Source organism: Thermobia domestica, chromosome 15, assembly GCF_964235325.1.
Source record: "Thermobia domestica chromosome 15, izTheDome1.hap1.1, whole genome shotgun sequence".
Lineage (NCBI taxonomy): Eukaryota > Metazoa > Arthropoda > Insecta > Zygentoma > Lepismatidae > Thermobia > Thermobia domestica.
The window spans coordinates 90,909,263-90,924,401 of record NC_137468.1 but is presented as its reverse complement, the minus strand read 5'-3'; the positions used below and the strand labels follow the sequence as shown (position 1 = coordinate 90,924,401).

The following is a 15,139-nucleotide window of genomic DNA, read 5'->3' as shown; positions in this document are numbered from 1 at the left end:
TCTGGGTTGATCTGGAAGACTTGAATTTCTTGGGACGGGGAGAATCACTGTGGCGCCATTCCTTGGATTGCATTTTGCTCTCAGGGTCATACAGGTATGCCCACGTCTCATCTCCAGTGACCACATTTTTGAAGAAGTCTTGATTTTCAACTGCAAATGCGTTCAGGAGCTCTTGACAGATGTCCACTCGCCGCCTCCCATTTATCAACAGTCAGTTGCTTAGGTACCCACTTAGCACACACTTTGTGATATCCCAAGTCAGCAATTATTCCTTGGGCAGAGCTAGACGGGATGTTCAAAGCATCAGCAACACTCTGAACTGTAATGCGCCTGTCTCCTCGAATCAATTCCTCAGCACGTTCTCGATTTTCATCTGTGATCGATGTTGTCGGCCAACCGCTTCTTGGTTTATTAGCGATTTCTGTTTCTCCGTTGCTAAACTTCTTCACCCAACACCGTACATTGCTAATGTCCATTACCGCATCCCCATATTCTTCAAGCGCATATGGATTTCCTTAGGTGAACAACCTTCTTTCGCCAAAAATTCGATGACGACTCTTTCTTTCAGCGTCAGATCCATGGTTCTAATAACTCAATCTGAAAAAGAAAGACTACATTATTGGAGGAAGGCTACCTCTATAATGTCATGCGTAGATAAGTCAGTAGCTGTAATAGAAAAAAAAAAATATAATGAGGGAGGCATTACTTTTTGATCCTCCCTTGTATTTTGAGTAATTGCTTTTTCTGTTACTCAGTATGCTATGTTTCTAATGCAACAGATAAATTTATCAACTAAAATTTCATATTTTAAAATTGAAAAGAGAGAAAGTTCTTTGTTACAAATCTGTCGTCATTCACAATCAAATTCAATTAGCTATATAGAATTTATATTTGAACAATTTCAGTAATGACTTGAAAATAAATCGTTTACTTTAAACCAGACTTATTGAGTTTTCAATAGTTTAAATGTAATTTTGAACATAATAAATTTTATTTTATTTATTATATTTCATTTCATAATTGCATGTTAGTTCAGGAAAAGTCTTGGTTTATATTGACTTACAAAGTCAGAAAAATGCTTAAATATGCCGAAAGTCAGGGAAATATGCTGTTTTCAACTTCGCATTAGAGTAATTAGTTCTTACAATGAAAATTGAATTTGGAACGATAAGTTCATTCCGTCTTTGGATTGAACTTCTAAACTTTTTTTTTTTAGGAAAATGCATGTCCATCTTCAATACTTGATGATTAGGAAGTGAGTCGTATTTAGAATTGTGTCAGATTATTGTTTTTAAAAGTTTCTTTTAGGGTTATTATTATTATTATTTTGACTTCAGAAACTCATTGTTAATTTTTTTCCTTTATATATTTTTGAACATTCTGCACTGAATAAATTCTTATTGTAAGATTTTGTCCGGTGAGGTTTCGGCTGTGCAAGATTTTAGGAGGCGGCGTTTCGACTGAGAGTTTTGGTCCGTATAACAAATACGTAACTAGAAGCATATCCATAATTTTTAATTGTTTAGACTTGCTTAGACTTGCATAGCAATAAATAAGTTCATTTAGGACTAATCCAAGATATATTCAATTATATGATGGAAAATCTCACGCAATGCAAAAATGGTCGTTATATTCTTACTAACAACATTTAGAACTTAGATTTCCAAGGCACACATTAATAAACAAAATGGACAATTCTTTTAATTAACTTCTATCTTCACGAAATAACATTTACTTTCAATAAAAATGCCTATGATCTCTCGCTACATAAATTCAATAACTAATTCTTTGGTTCCGTTTCTTTATATTGCTCAGAACAGTGTCATTAGTTGTCAATATTTTAACCAAATACATACTTTTAAAAATTTCGCCGTTACAAAAGAATCATATGATAGCTTCTCAACGGATTTTATAAGAAAAAGATTGATCATGACCGGAAATCCATCCAACACCAAGCATTGTGCTGATATCGAGCTAGGTTACACTAAAGATTTATTTTCTTATCCTCAGCGCTTAAACCTACTGATCAAGATAAGACTTGAGGTCTGCGTTGCAATGCAGAACCTTATGGAAAGAGATAGTTTCATTAAGTCAGTTGTGTTTAGTGATGAGGCTACCTTCCACCTTTCGGGAAAGTAAACAAACAAAATGTGAGAATCTGGGCTTTGGAAATTCCCCATGGTTACGAAGAACCAGAGGCGTATTTAGGATTTTGTTTCGAGGGGGTGGGGGTATTCTAAACACATAAATAAGCACTTACATTTTTCCTCTTGGGTGCTGACAGATTTTAATGAAGTTTTGCATAGAATATTTATTTCAGAGGGGGGGCTTGAGCCCGATAGCCACCCCCCTAAATACACCACTGCAAAGAACATATCTGTAATTCCCCAAGGTGAACTTGTTCTGTGGACAGTCACCTGTAAAAAGTATAAGGTCCTGTGTATTTCGATCGGGGCACTGTAAACGGAATTTCCTACCTTCACATGCTACAGACGTCTTTTCCTGCAGCTGGAAGAGAATATGGAAAATATTATTCTCCAGCAGGACGGGGTACTTCCACATTGGCAGTGGAATGTCAGGAGGGATCTCAGCAGGTTACCAAATCAATGGATAGGACGAGTTAGTAGTGGGCATCAACTTCTCTTCCATGTCCCCTTCCTCTACCTTCCCGGTCGCTAGATATCACCTTATGCGTTTTTTTTTTTTTTTTTTTGTTGTTGGGGGGGTGGGGTATGTTAAAATCCAAGTTCATGAGAAGTGGCGTGCGGTGACTTTTCTCATAGGGACTAAGTTCGAAGACACCTCTATCTTAGGCGTAAAAAATAAATAAATAAATTAGAAATCGAATAAACATAAACTTAACGTATAAAGAAATACGTTAATAAATTCATCAAATAAAAAGTGAAACAATCAAATAAAATAATTAAAAGATCAAACGTACCTTTATTTGTATATTAGTGAAATTCTCTTGTCATCCATCTGAAGGATCGCCTTCAATGCGAGCAGTTCCGGGTTCGTTTCTGGTGGGGGCATTCGGTCGAAAGTGTAAAAAGCTTTTTTCAGGCCAGATATCCTGAATGAGGTTTTCCTCATTCACACAAGGCAAATGCCGGAGTGGTACCTAACTTATAGGTCGCAGGCCGCTTCCTTCCTTCCGCAGTTCTTTCTTCCTTCCCTTTCCCCGGATAGTGTGCTCGCCGATGGACGTCATCCCTCATACGTTACGGGCTAAATCGATATAGATGCCGAAAGCGCAGAAATCTAAATCCTAAATCCATCTGAAGGAATTACTCCATTACTGTGTCGTAGAATGTCTTTGTCTTAGCAGTTCATCTAGCAAGCCTCTTTCAATGGACAACAGGGAAAAATAGATGGCCTATTCTCGCTCTGCGTATTATGAATAGACGTCTTGATACGTTTCAAACAAGAGAATGTGCGCTCTATGGTGGAAGTGCTGACTGGTATTGTTGACACTAAACAGCACCTGGAAAAATTTCTTCTACCAAGTCTATTTCTTTCAAGGAATCATCGTTTCAGTCACAGTTTTGTTTAAAAGTCTGAGATTCACTCTGCAAATTGCAAATTGCAAAAAAAAAAAAAAAAAAAAAAAAAAAAAAAAAAAAAAAAAAAAAAAAAAAAAAAAAAAAACTTGATTTAATAATCAAAAATAAGCTGAAATTTCTTTAAATCTAGTAGTAAAGAAATTGCAACGTACTATGATCTTGAAATCTTGTCTCCATTTGTCCAATCACAGTGTCAATTTCATTGTAGACACATACATATTTAATTTTTAGATATGTTGGGTTATTTTCTGTACGTCTTTTCTTAGAAGGTTCCACGTTGAAAATAGTTTCTTGCATCTCCAAGGTGACAGTCTCTTTTACTTTTTCAATGCATTATTTTACATCCAAGATTTTACTTTGAAGAATGTTGAATGGTGTATCCGTGAGTGAAAAACAAAAATGGCTGAAAATTTCTAATAGAAATACAAAGTCGAAATCCTTCAATGATGACACATAGCCTCTTGCAGTCATGAAAGCTTCGGTGTCCCAATTATCTGGGTCTTTTGCAATGTCCTTATTTAAATAATAATAATAATAATAATAATAATAATAAGTATTTAATTCACTGCCTTTACAATTCTGGAATTGTAATTCGATCTTGTTTTGGCAACCGTTGGAAATCGTTTAGTTACTTGTGGTTCAGCAGGCGCATTAACGTGTTTCGATGAATACGAAAAGAAATTTGGAATGCCACTCAATGTTTTAAAAAAAAATATTTTACATTCCTTGATGTGAATAACAGGCTGTGTGAAAGAACGAGATTGAGCATGTAAGTATAGCAGTGTATGAAATGTGCACTGAGATTGTTTTCACATGAGATTGGAAGCATGGCAACTCGATCATAGCCTTGTGCTATAAGCTTCTGTTCACAGTTGAAGTGAAAGAGATCTTGAAAAGCATGTTCCCTTACAGCAGTGGCAATGCGATCACTACTAACATCTGTAAAATCAATGAGTCTTTAATGAATTTTGCCGTCTTCCACGTACGGAATGACGGTTGACAGTTGAGAGAATTTTGCAGTGTTCCTAGCATTGTTCATCATTATTGCTGAAAAAATGTATTGTTTATTTCTGACTAGATTTTATCTAGAATTACGTCACCAACACATTCAATATAATTTTGAATCCTGTTTGATGTTTCTTTATACACTACCGTCCTGTGAAGATGAAAACTCAATTTACTGTCGTACTTAGAACGTAACTGAATTACTTCAACATAGTTTTCCTGATTGACAGAATCTTTCCGTTTGTTATGACTTCTAAATGGTAGCTCTTATTAGCCAAAAATAGCAGATATCAATTAATCACTTCATTAGGTTTCGGTTGAATCAACCGCTCCATTAGGCTTGAAAACATCTAACTTGCTCACTAAATTGACAATCACTTCTGGTTATCCAGAAAATTTTCAGTTTACTTATTGCAGACAGGTGTGAACACATTTAGACGAGAATATACGGACCGTAAACTCCGTGAAAAATTGGAAACAAGGCGAACCATAGCGCCTCCAACATGCGACGACAGAACTAACCAGTCGATCTGTTGTCAGCAGCGTGGAAAGTTCGCAAATAACCGTCTCTAATGGCATATGGTGGGTGAAAGCGTGGTGTGCACAGGTGTGCATTGGCACCGTGTGCTTTTAACATAATCGATAAAGATGTACGAAAACGTCAATAAAGCAATCCAGGCACAATACCAGAAAATGCTTTTGTAAAAGGTACCCCAAAAATATGATAGTAATTTAATACGGGTGATTGGTAATGTGATCTTGCACTGCACCTCACATTCACATGCGAAGCTGACTGAAAGAATACGCTGGTTACAAGGACAACCCATGACGTCACGCTCGAAAACTAATGGCAGCGCCAACTCACTCACGACGAAACATTGTTCTCTACCAAACGTTGATTGTCTTTTTCGCCGTGCAGACGATACAAACTAATTTCAATAGCGCATATAGGGGCTGCTCGTCTGTTCATTCTTGTCTGTGTGTGTGAATAACACTTTTCGTGGCGCATCTTGGTTTTGTGAAAATACCTGATGTCACAAAATCCATCATTATTCTACTTGTCCTTTTGTGTAGAACAGAACACAAGACATGCAGTACAGTTTGTTTCTTGATTTGCATGCAGTTAAAACTATTTTTAAAAAGCAGAATAGTCTGTTCTTTAATTTTGTCTGAATGGAGATGCTTGGAGTTGGCCCACCATTGGTTATTATTTGTTGTTTTTCTTGAAAACTCAGGCTTCCAAATGATACCATAAATAATTGGTCCAGAACACAGCACCGAAAAAGGCCCAATCCTCACTCCCCTGTACCAATTCAAGTAATACCACTGCTCTGCTGCAAGGGACTAGGTTTCATAACCGAGTCCCCTTCCACATTTTACACTTCACTACATCTCTTATAGTGTCAAAACTGATAATTTAAGTTTAATTGGTTTAAACTGTTACTTATAAAAAGCAAATGAACATTAAATTTACTTACGACTAGGGTTACCAGATTTAGTAAACGAAAAACCGGGACACCAATCTCAGGCTATATATAAGGTCAGGGTTCCTATTCATTTGGTCAGAATCAATTAATTACCGGTACCTGTCTTTTCCAGGTTACTATTCACAGTTTTCCAGTTCATTCTATATACAGTTAATACAAATGAAGCTTGATAAGGGATGTATAAAGAATGAGAAAATATAACCTATAAAGAGCTGCATGGTGGTCTTTATTCCGAATTCTAATTTATTGTGTTTAACAGATCCCATATATTGCGCGAATTTACGACACCCTCCCATTTATGATTGAAAAGACACTTTTTCCTTTGTTGCGTCATCGTCTGAGTCTGAAACCTATTCTAAAAGAAATACAAATTTAGCCCAAAAAAAAAAAAAAAAAACCGCTAAATTCAGAACGATAAACAAAAAGTAAATATCTTTAAAGATTTACGCAGGTTCTCTAAAAGTTTGGCAGAAAAAGTCCAGGACCAGAATTAAACAAGACATGTACCTTTATGTGTGTAACTACTACTACTTGTGCTAGAATGAGTTGTTACGAAATTTTAAACTGAAAATTTGATTTCACACTACACCAAGAAAGAAATTAAATTCACTTCACCTCACCTGCAAAGGTATGTATACACTGCATAAAATGCTTTGATGGTAAATTTTTTCCTCAGAAGATATAGGGCGAAATAGTTTAAATGCTGTTAAGATGCAGCGACTGAGATCAGTATCGCCACTGTTGATTAAATTTCAAACAATACTGTAAAGCAGTTCTGCGCTGCCGATTGAAGTATAAAATAACTAACAGTTAAAGCCTATCACCGGAAAAAGACTTTCTTCTCTATTGAAAATGATATTTAAGAAATTATTGCCAAAACATAAGCGCCCCTCCCCCCTGAATATATATATATATATATTTTTTTTAATATCCTCTGGAAGCTAAATAACCCATAAGACGAAATAATAAATGTGATTTTCAAATTCCTTGCTGTTGCTTAGTAAAATTAATTGGCTACATAAATCTTCTGAAAACCTTACGTTTTTAGCCGAGACATACCAGTTCCTGCAAGTTGAATTTTTTTCAATTTGAAGAACGAAAACCGGGACAAACAGGCATCCCGAAAGCCTTTTTCGGGACAGTTAATTCTTTCATTGAAAACCGGGACGTCTGGCAACCCTACTTATGACTGAACTCCCGAGCTTAGAGCCTGTACAACATGATACGCGGACTGACTGACTGACTGAAGTCTGTTCCTTTCCCCGAGAAAAGCCGCCGATTAAAATCCGAGTGTTTTCGATCTCTACTCAACTGTCGAAGCCAGCGGACGGGCGCTACTAAAGTTGTGTGATAACAAGTAAAACAGTGTCATTTTAGGAAAAAAAAAAAAAAAAAAAGAGAAATATAAACACTGTTTTATTTTATTCCATATATATTTATCACAAAATACTTTAAGTAAAATGTCAGGGGACTTGGCCAGTCCACTTTACAGCACGCTGCTGTTTGTCAGCCATCCCTACCTAACAATTTGCCTGAACTTTGAGTATGCTTCCAAGAAACAGTTGCATCTATTGACTCTGAGATGTTGGAAAGAGTGTAGCAAGAATTAGACTATCGTGTTGATGCGTCTCGAATTACAAAAGGTACTCGCATTGAGCATCTATGATCTGTAACATAACATATATGTATAAACTTTTAAGTTTTTTCTTTTCTTTAACATAGATCACATTTCATTGTGAATAAATAAACTTGAGTTATCAAACGAACTTTGAAATCGGGAAGATCATTTGCAGTATTACCGTGTCTATTTTAAAGTTAATAAATATCGTAAAGTATCGGTGAGTGTATCGGTTTGTAGGTATAATTTAGCATTCAGACAAAAGAACTGGAGATTAATTTATTAATTATGTCCAAAATATTACGTTACATACTATACATTATTTGATCGTATTTATGGCCAAATCTACAGCCAGAATATTTTTATGTGAAGAAAACTTGATATCCGTTAAATGGAAATCAACATTTACGTTTATTTTTTTAAAAAATGTTGCTAATGTATAATTTGGACCTTAAATATCTAATGCACGATATATATCATTACACGCATTTGAACTTATGTTCAAGATTGAAAAGATTCAATTCGAAATCAGAAATAAATATTTTGTCTTTTTTACAAAATAACACTGTTAAACCGCTATCGTTTCAAAAAGTTTCAACTTTCTTTGTTGGATCTTTTAGATAAGAATGCTCTCTACAAACTAACAAAGAATTTGACTATCTAATATTTTTAAATACGATATTTTATAAGGTGTTACAGCAATTTACAAGATCTTTACAAGTACAATCAATATTTGGAGGAACTTGCAAACAGAAATTTTAAATTGTTTTCATTTTGTTCTTTCCAATGGAATATGGTATTCCAATCATAATGCATAATTGAATTGTGATGGTTTGCCTGTTCTATAACTTCATATTTAAGCTACGAATTGTAAGATTGAAATTGTCGTTCTATATTGAGAATGTTCATTAGTTTCAAGAAATCATATCTGTGAAGTTACGTATTGTCTGACATTTTATGTTTCGAGCCGCTGCTTTTTACCAAGTGACGGTAGGGTTGAGTTTAAAGACTTAGTTAATTAATAGTTTAGGACAAAAGAAGAATTAGATAAGGTAACAACACATGTACCGAAAATTAAGCTGACAAAGTCAAAGAGGACACTTAAAAGCGTAATTTCTTAGTGTTTGAAAATCTCATGCGTACTGTAACTCTTCATTATCTTTCCCTCCACTTGACGCAACACCTCTTGCGAGAAGCAAGGCTTCCTTACCAGCCAGCTTGTGGTACTCATGCCTTTGGTATGATGTGTAGTCAGCACATCGGCTACCCTTGCCGTTAATGCTAGCTTTCTAGACTTCTTTCTTCCAAATAGCTCCCTAATTGTCTTCATGAGGCTGAGTGGACGCTACAAAGTCAGCATCATCTGGAGAGTACGAGCAATCACTTACTTTTCCTCTGAAGAGAGTTGGCACCGCTTGACTTTCCTGATCTCAGGAAAAGTGATATTCCAGTGTGGCTAGGACGTTGCCTTCCCCCGTACACGAATAATTTTACGTGTTAACAAATTTGCAAAATCCAAAGAATAGTAATACTACTTCTATGCGCAATTTTCTAGTAATTTTGTTTGAAGAAATAGCCTTGTTATGTGGGTCAAAAATTACAGTTCAAATTAGTTATTACATTGTATAATTTTGAGGCAAACTGCTGAGCAGTAACTAGAATCTCGCAAATACTAACTTTCACTAAGTAAAATTCTAAAGGAAGAACTAGGAAAATTACGTACAAATATAGCAAGGTTGTTCTATGAATTTTGCAGTGTCATTCGGAACGTGCAAAAATGGGTGGGCAGGGTGTCTATCGGTCACGAAAGTCACGAAATTAGAAAACGGTCATGAAAGTCAAGAAAAAGTCACGAAATGTAGCTTTTGGGTCACGATTTTTTTTATCTGTACAAATATAAGTATAGGTTGGAAAATTTTGTTCTATAAAACGTGAAAATTCATCACCAAAATGTCTATGGTCGGCTTCAGACGCTACCTAATCGCAAGCAAAGCACGCTTCTATCGCATGCATGAAAATTTGACCCAATTCGCACCCAAATTCGCTCTTGAAAATGTTATTAAATTTTATGGTTTGGGAAAGAAGAAAAAAGTCACGAAAAAGTCTCGCAATTTCATTTTGGAATTTTAGTAGACTCCCTGGTGGGTAATGTTGAAAACTATTAATATGAATTAATAAGTACAAATAAATCAGTTGAGTGTTAATAACTTACAATGTTGCTGATAACATACTTTCAAAGTTGTTCTTAGATAACAAATTAATGATCTTCTCTGTCTGTTATTCGAGTCTTTAAATGTGATTTCTTCATTTCTTCTTACTATTAAGGATTCTTTCGTGTGTATTTGTTGCATGTGTTTTGTGCGTGTGTTCATATATATGTTTTTTGCATCTACTAACGCAGGATTGTGGACTAGTGCTGTCGTCCGAAGCTGAAGGGCGAGGTTGCTTTCCCTTAGATGATCATGTGTTATGCAAGAGTTGTAATGCCTCTCGAGTTCAAGCTTTAACATGTCATATGACTACAGAGTTGTAAGTATCCAAGATGGATAATTTTCAATATGAAATACTTAAAAAAAGGAAAGATGTTTTTGTCATATTCAATACTGTGAAAGTGTCCAGGAAACCTGGGTATTGATGCTATATAGATAGTTCTTTCATGCAGTTAAAATACTCCAAGGATTTCAGTTAGGTAATCAGTGATTCAGTATCTCGCAGATGCTAAGTTCAATTTCAGTGCTTTGTTAGCTACGTAATATTGCACACGTTATTCATATTAACTTCGTATACTTGCTCCAAAAGTAGTAGTTCTTGATTCAGTTGAGAGAAAAAAGTGCGAATTAAAAAAAAAAAAAAAAATCGAAGATAACCCGCAAGAAACTCAGAAGGTAAATGCTACTTCAGCAGTTTATTTATTCTCAGTATTGTGAAGTAAACTTTTATCGTAAGATTTACAAATAACATTAACGTAGTTTATGAATGCATTGGTTTTCAAAAATAACCCCATCGATGTCCTGGCTAACAACATTAGATGGTTAAATATCCGCTACACCGTATTTGTGAAAAATTGATCAGAATTACCATCCTTCATTTCTCTGTCACTGTCCTTTCCATTATTTGCCCTTCACCATTGCGTTCGAATTGGTCTTTTTGAAGGCCGATGAACAATATGGTTTATCTTGAATTTGCCGTATTCTGAATAAGTTGATCAGTTAAGGTGTGTTTCTTCCCTTTAAAAAATAAATAAATGGCTTATTGTTTCGACAAGTATTTTACAGAGTGAGGAAAATATCAAGGAGTTACGTACTTTTGGAGCCTGTTGAATGCTTGTATTAATGTATGTAAAGTTTCTCTATTAATGTACAGATTCACACATATCTGAAAGAGAGAGAGAGAGCAGAATTGAAATGAATTGTGTAGAAAAGCGTGAAATATTTAGCTTCGAATCGAGTATTGTATTTTCAATAGTAATCATACCATTATACTTTGAAGGTACTGTGTTAATATTACTTAGTATGTTATTGTATTGGTTTCGAGGCCAAACTATTAATACAAATTATTACTCAAATTTTAGAAATTTTGAAGTAATTATTAGCAATATCAAATCATATTGGGAAAAAATAGTTTTTTTTTTTTTCAACTAGATTAATTGAAAGTTTATTCAGTTTCTTTAAAGCTAGGAAAAAGCTGCACACAAAATTTTAAGTATGTTTTCCACACTTTTTTTTTTTTGATTAAATATGCTGCAAAATGGGGAAAAGATGTTAAATTTTACCACCAAGACTTCTTTCTTTCCTACGTGCTCTTAATGGACCGTTGCTAACAAGTATTAAATTCGTGATTTGCATATCTATTATATAACTTATAATTACCAAGTAAACAAATCTATAATTAAATTCCGAACTGTTAGAAAGCTTCAGTGTACTTTTCTAGGTAACTTCGTAAAATATTCCGCTTTAATATAACATTGTTGCCATTACCCTGTTCTTTTACTTTTCGCAACAGTTATTCGGTTCAGTATATGAATTAAGTTTTCCATTATATAACTTACAAAGAGAAATTGTTAGCTCCAGTGGAACTCATTGAGGATAGCGTTTTCGTCAATTTTTTGATTATCACGAAAAGTCTGAGCACCTTCTATCCCCCATAACTGAGAATGTGTAATATTTGTTACATTTTGTTTTTGTATTAATGGAAGATACGTACTCTGACATAACTAATTATTATTGATGCTAAATAAAAAAATGGGAAGGGCATTATATTATGATACGTTTCTAGAATTTATGTTCCGTCTATGTATCGTAATTGTATAAATTCAAACGCTTTCTGTAGCTAAGTATTTCGGTTATTTATCATTGACTTAACATATTGAATTTCATACTTCCATTGATTTATGTAAAGCTTTCGCCTTCCTACTTTTTTTTTTTTTTTTTTGGTAACAAAAACATTTATAAAATGTTCTAATTGCTTTACTTTTTATATATATATACTAACATACGCGCAAAAGAATGCAAATATCTATTAATGTAGTTTTCAAAGAACTGTTAATAGGGAAACGTTGAAAAAGGGTGCTTTATAATATACATACATGTTTATAAGTTATATGTATATATACACAAGATTAAAGGATCATTCCCGTCTTGTCTATATGTTAAAAAGGACTATCTCTCAGCTGTTTGCTAGCGATAGAAGAGTATCTATTGTTATATATAAATATGTATAAAGTTATTGGGCTAGATAACTTGGGATAATTGTGCGGTCAGTGCCAAAAGTTGAGTACCTTATTTTTGAGGACGTTTAAGGCTTGGCAGAATTAATTTTCATATATTTTGTACGGCCAAATGACACCCGAAAGATGTAACCAAGAGTACTGTGATTCTTGTAGGAAGAAATCAACTTTTGGGGCCGACTGTACAGTTGGCTACAAAAATTCTTCTGTTTATGAAAACTTTAAGTCATTTTAGGATGTTTGTAGTGTTGAAACACATTAATCAAGGATACTGAAATTGAATGAATTATCAGCTCTGCATGGGATAGCTGTGAGATCAGGTTTGTAGAAGGGGAAGTTTTGTAGCCAACTGTACACATGTACGTACTTGTGATAATGTATTATGCTCGAGAAAAGCGCTGCTATGTATTGTAATTATTTTTTCTTCTTTTCCTATATATAAAAGACATGTAATAAGATGATGTTTTCCAATGTTACAAAGTATTGTGTAGCAAGAGTTTTTCATATGATTTTTCATGGTAATAACTCTTGATGTTCTCTGTATTTTTAAAGAAAAATATAAATAATATTTTTTACGGTGTCGTTTCTTCTGTATCTCTCAGAATTTACAAATACTATGCGTCACTGGTAGAAGAAAATAACAGTCGATATGATCTGCTACTTAACCTCTTGCGTTCCAATGTAAATGTCATAAAATACACCGTTGCAAAATACCAGTGCCATCCATGGGGATGTAATGAAAATGTATCCTTTATTAAGGGTCGTATTATTCCTGGAGGTCATGAAATTTTGCAACACCAGTTCTACTGTTTCTCCTCAGGCGACAGCATCTTACTCATCTGCGATCAGTGTTGCCAACATGAAGCAGCATAAAATCCCTTCAGAACATCAAAATTCCCTTTTCTAAGCTCAAAGGTTCAACAATTTTTTTAAAAATAATAAATTAGTAACGTGAATGCTCTCCTTGCGCATGCATACATATATAATATGTATTTTCGATTGTTTGAGCCTCCATTTATCCCTCACAGCCAAACCTTTCCTCGCCTGATTGACCGTATTACATGTATTTAGACTATTTTACAGTCGTATTACATTTGGTACAGAAAACACTAGAAGACCAATTAATTACAAATATCAAAGAATAACATGTTTGATGTTCATGATTACACATTTAGATATGCTACGTCTTAACATTTCACAAATATTAAATGAATACAAATTGCATGCAAAATAAGTTAAAAGATAGCATTTTCTGGTTATTTTTCTCAAGCGTTCCATTTGTTTCTGCAATGCTTCCTCTTTTGAATGCTGAAACACAGCTTTGCGTTTCAGTTCCAATTTTTCTAATCTCATCAGCTGCATGTTTTTCAGTGGTTGGCCAGTTAGCCCAATCACCACTTACATCCAGATGATGAGGTTACCATATTAAAGGGTCTCAAAGGGAATTTTTACTTTTCTCCGGTATCATACAATAGTTTTCTGTATTTCCATTGTAGATACAAATTTCTAGTATTTCCAGTATAGTAGACACCCTGCTTAGTGATTAATGTGTCATGATTGTACTACTAAACATAGACTAAGACAGAATATTATACATTTACTACGTATTATTAGACACAAATCATCAAATAAAAGATAACTATAGCCTTGCAACCTTATATTTCGTTCGAAGAAAGAACATATCAGTATTTGTAAGCACTGAACAAGTTTTATATATTCTATATTTTTAACAAGACTTCAAAGTGTGTATCTAAAAGAAAAATAAGTTACTTATTTGTATGCCGTTTTGCATATAATTTTTACCTTAATACTCATGATAAATAGCAGTTAATTAAAAATTTGTAGGGTAATACTACAATAATTAGCAAGATTATACAATAAAATAAATAAAGTAGATTGCTCGTGGAACATTACAAGAAGCCATGTGTTCATTGAATAAAATTTATGAAATGATTCAGTCGTAAGTATTGAAATTGGAACAGAACCTAAATTGTTCGTAACAAATTCATATAATTACACGAGCACTTTAAGTTCCTTTTTCCCTAGGCCTCCTCCTGACTACAGGAAGTTGTTCGGTTGATACGGACTGAATTATCTGGAAAATAACGCTAAAACGACGCGTATCCTGTCATGAGCAGTAGTGTGTCTTGAGTTGTAGGTGGGCTAATATTAAATGGCGACAAAATTAAAGCCTTACTGGGAAGGGTATGTCATGGCTCTTTTCTAAGCTCGTTTTTCCTATCTATACATAGTGAAACAGTGTCAAGAGAATGGGTTTCTATGTAGGGGTGACTACTGCAAAAGCTATTGTGGCTCGTGGCGAAAGTCGCCCGCAACAAGAACGAAGAAAGGCAGCTCCAAAGAAAGACACCCGTAGTGATGCAGAAGCTTCGGCAATTAGTATGGTAGAAATATCCGCTGTCCCACCGAACACTTTCAATTGTAAACACAGCCATTTGTAAGTTGTTCCGGCTAAAGTGCGTCCACAGATACACTACGTTTCCGCGTCACATTGTTGAACGAAAAACGAACTGGAGGAAACTGTATGAAAAGTATCTGGCAGTGTCCAAATGACAGACACTCGTTACAATGTATCATATTCATCTCGCTACTGGTAGTCACATTCAGGCGCTGACACCAAGACAGAGATGCTAAGAGTCGCTGCAACTTTGTACATTATTGCCGGGAAAGTTTCGTATCTTACAAAGTAATTTTCAATATTGGTTACATCAAAAGACAA

General features: G+C 34.6%; 1 protein-coding gene across 1 annotated transcript in view; it reads left to right on the top strand.

Annotated features, from left to right (window-relative positions):
• Window positions 1–12,974, top strand: part of Zyx (lipoma-preferred partner zyxin) — a 41,034-nt gene extending 28,060 nt beyond the window's left edge. Inside the window, 2 exon segments of the mRNA XM_081739956.1 lie at window positions 10,075–10,165; window positions 10,168–12,974. Of these exon segments, the coding sequence (XP_081596082.1) occupies window positions 10,075–10,165; window positions 10,168–10,223 (147 nt within the window). The 3' untranslated portion in view covers window positions 10,224–12,974.
• Window positions 12,975–15,139: the final 2,165 nt, after the last annotated feature.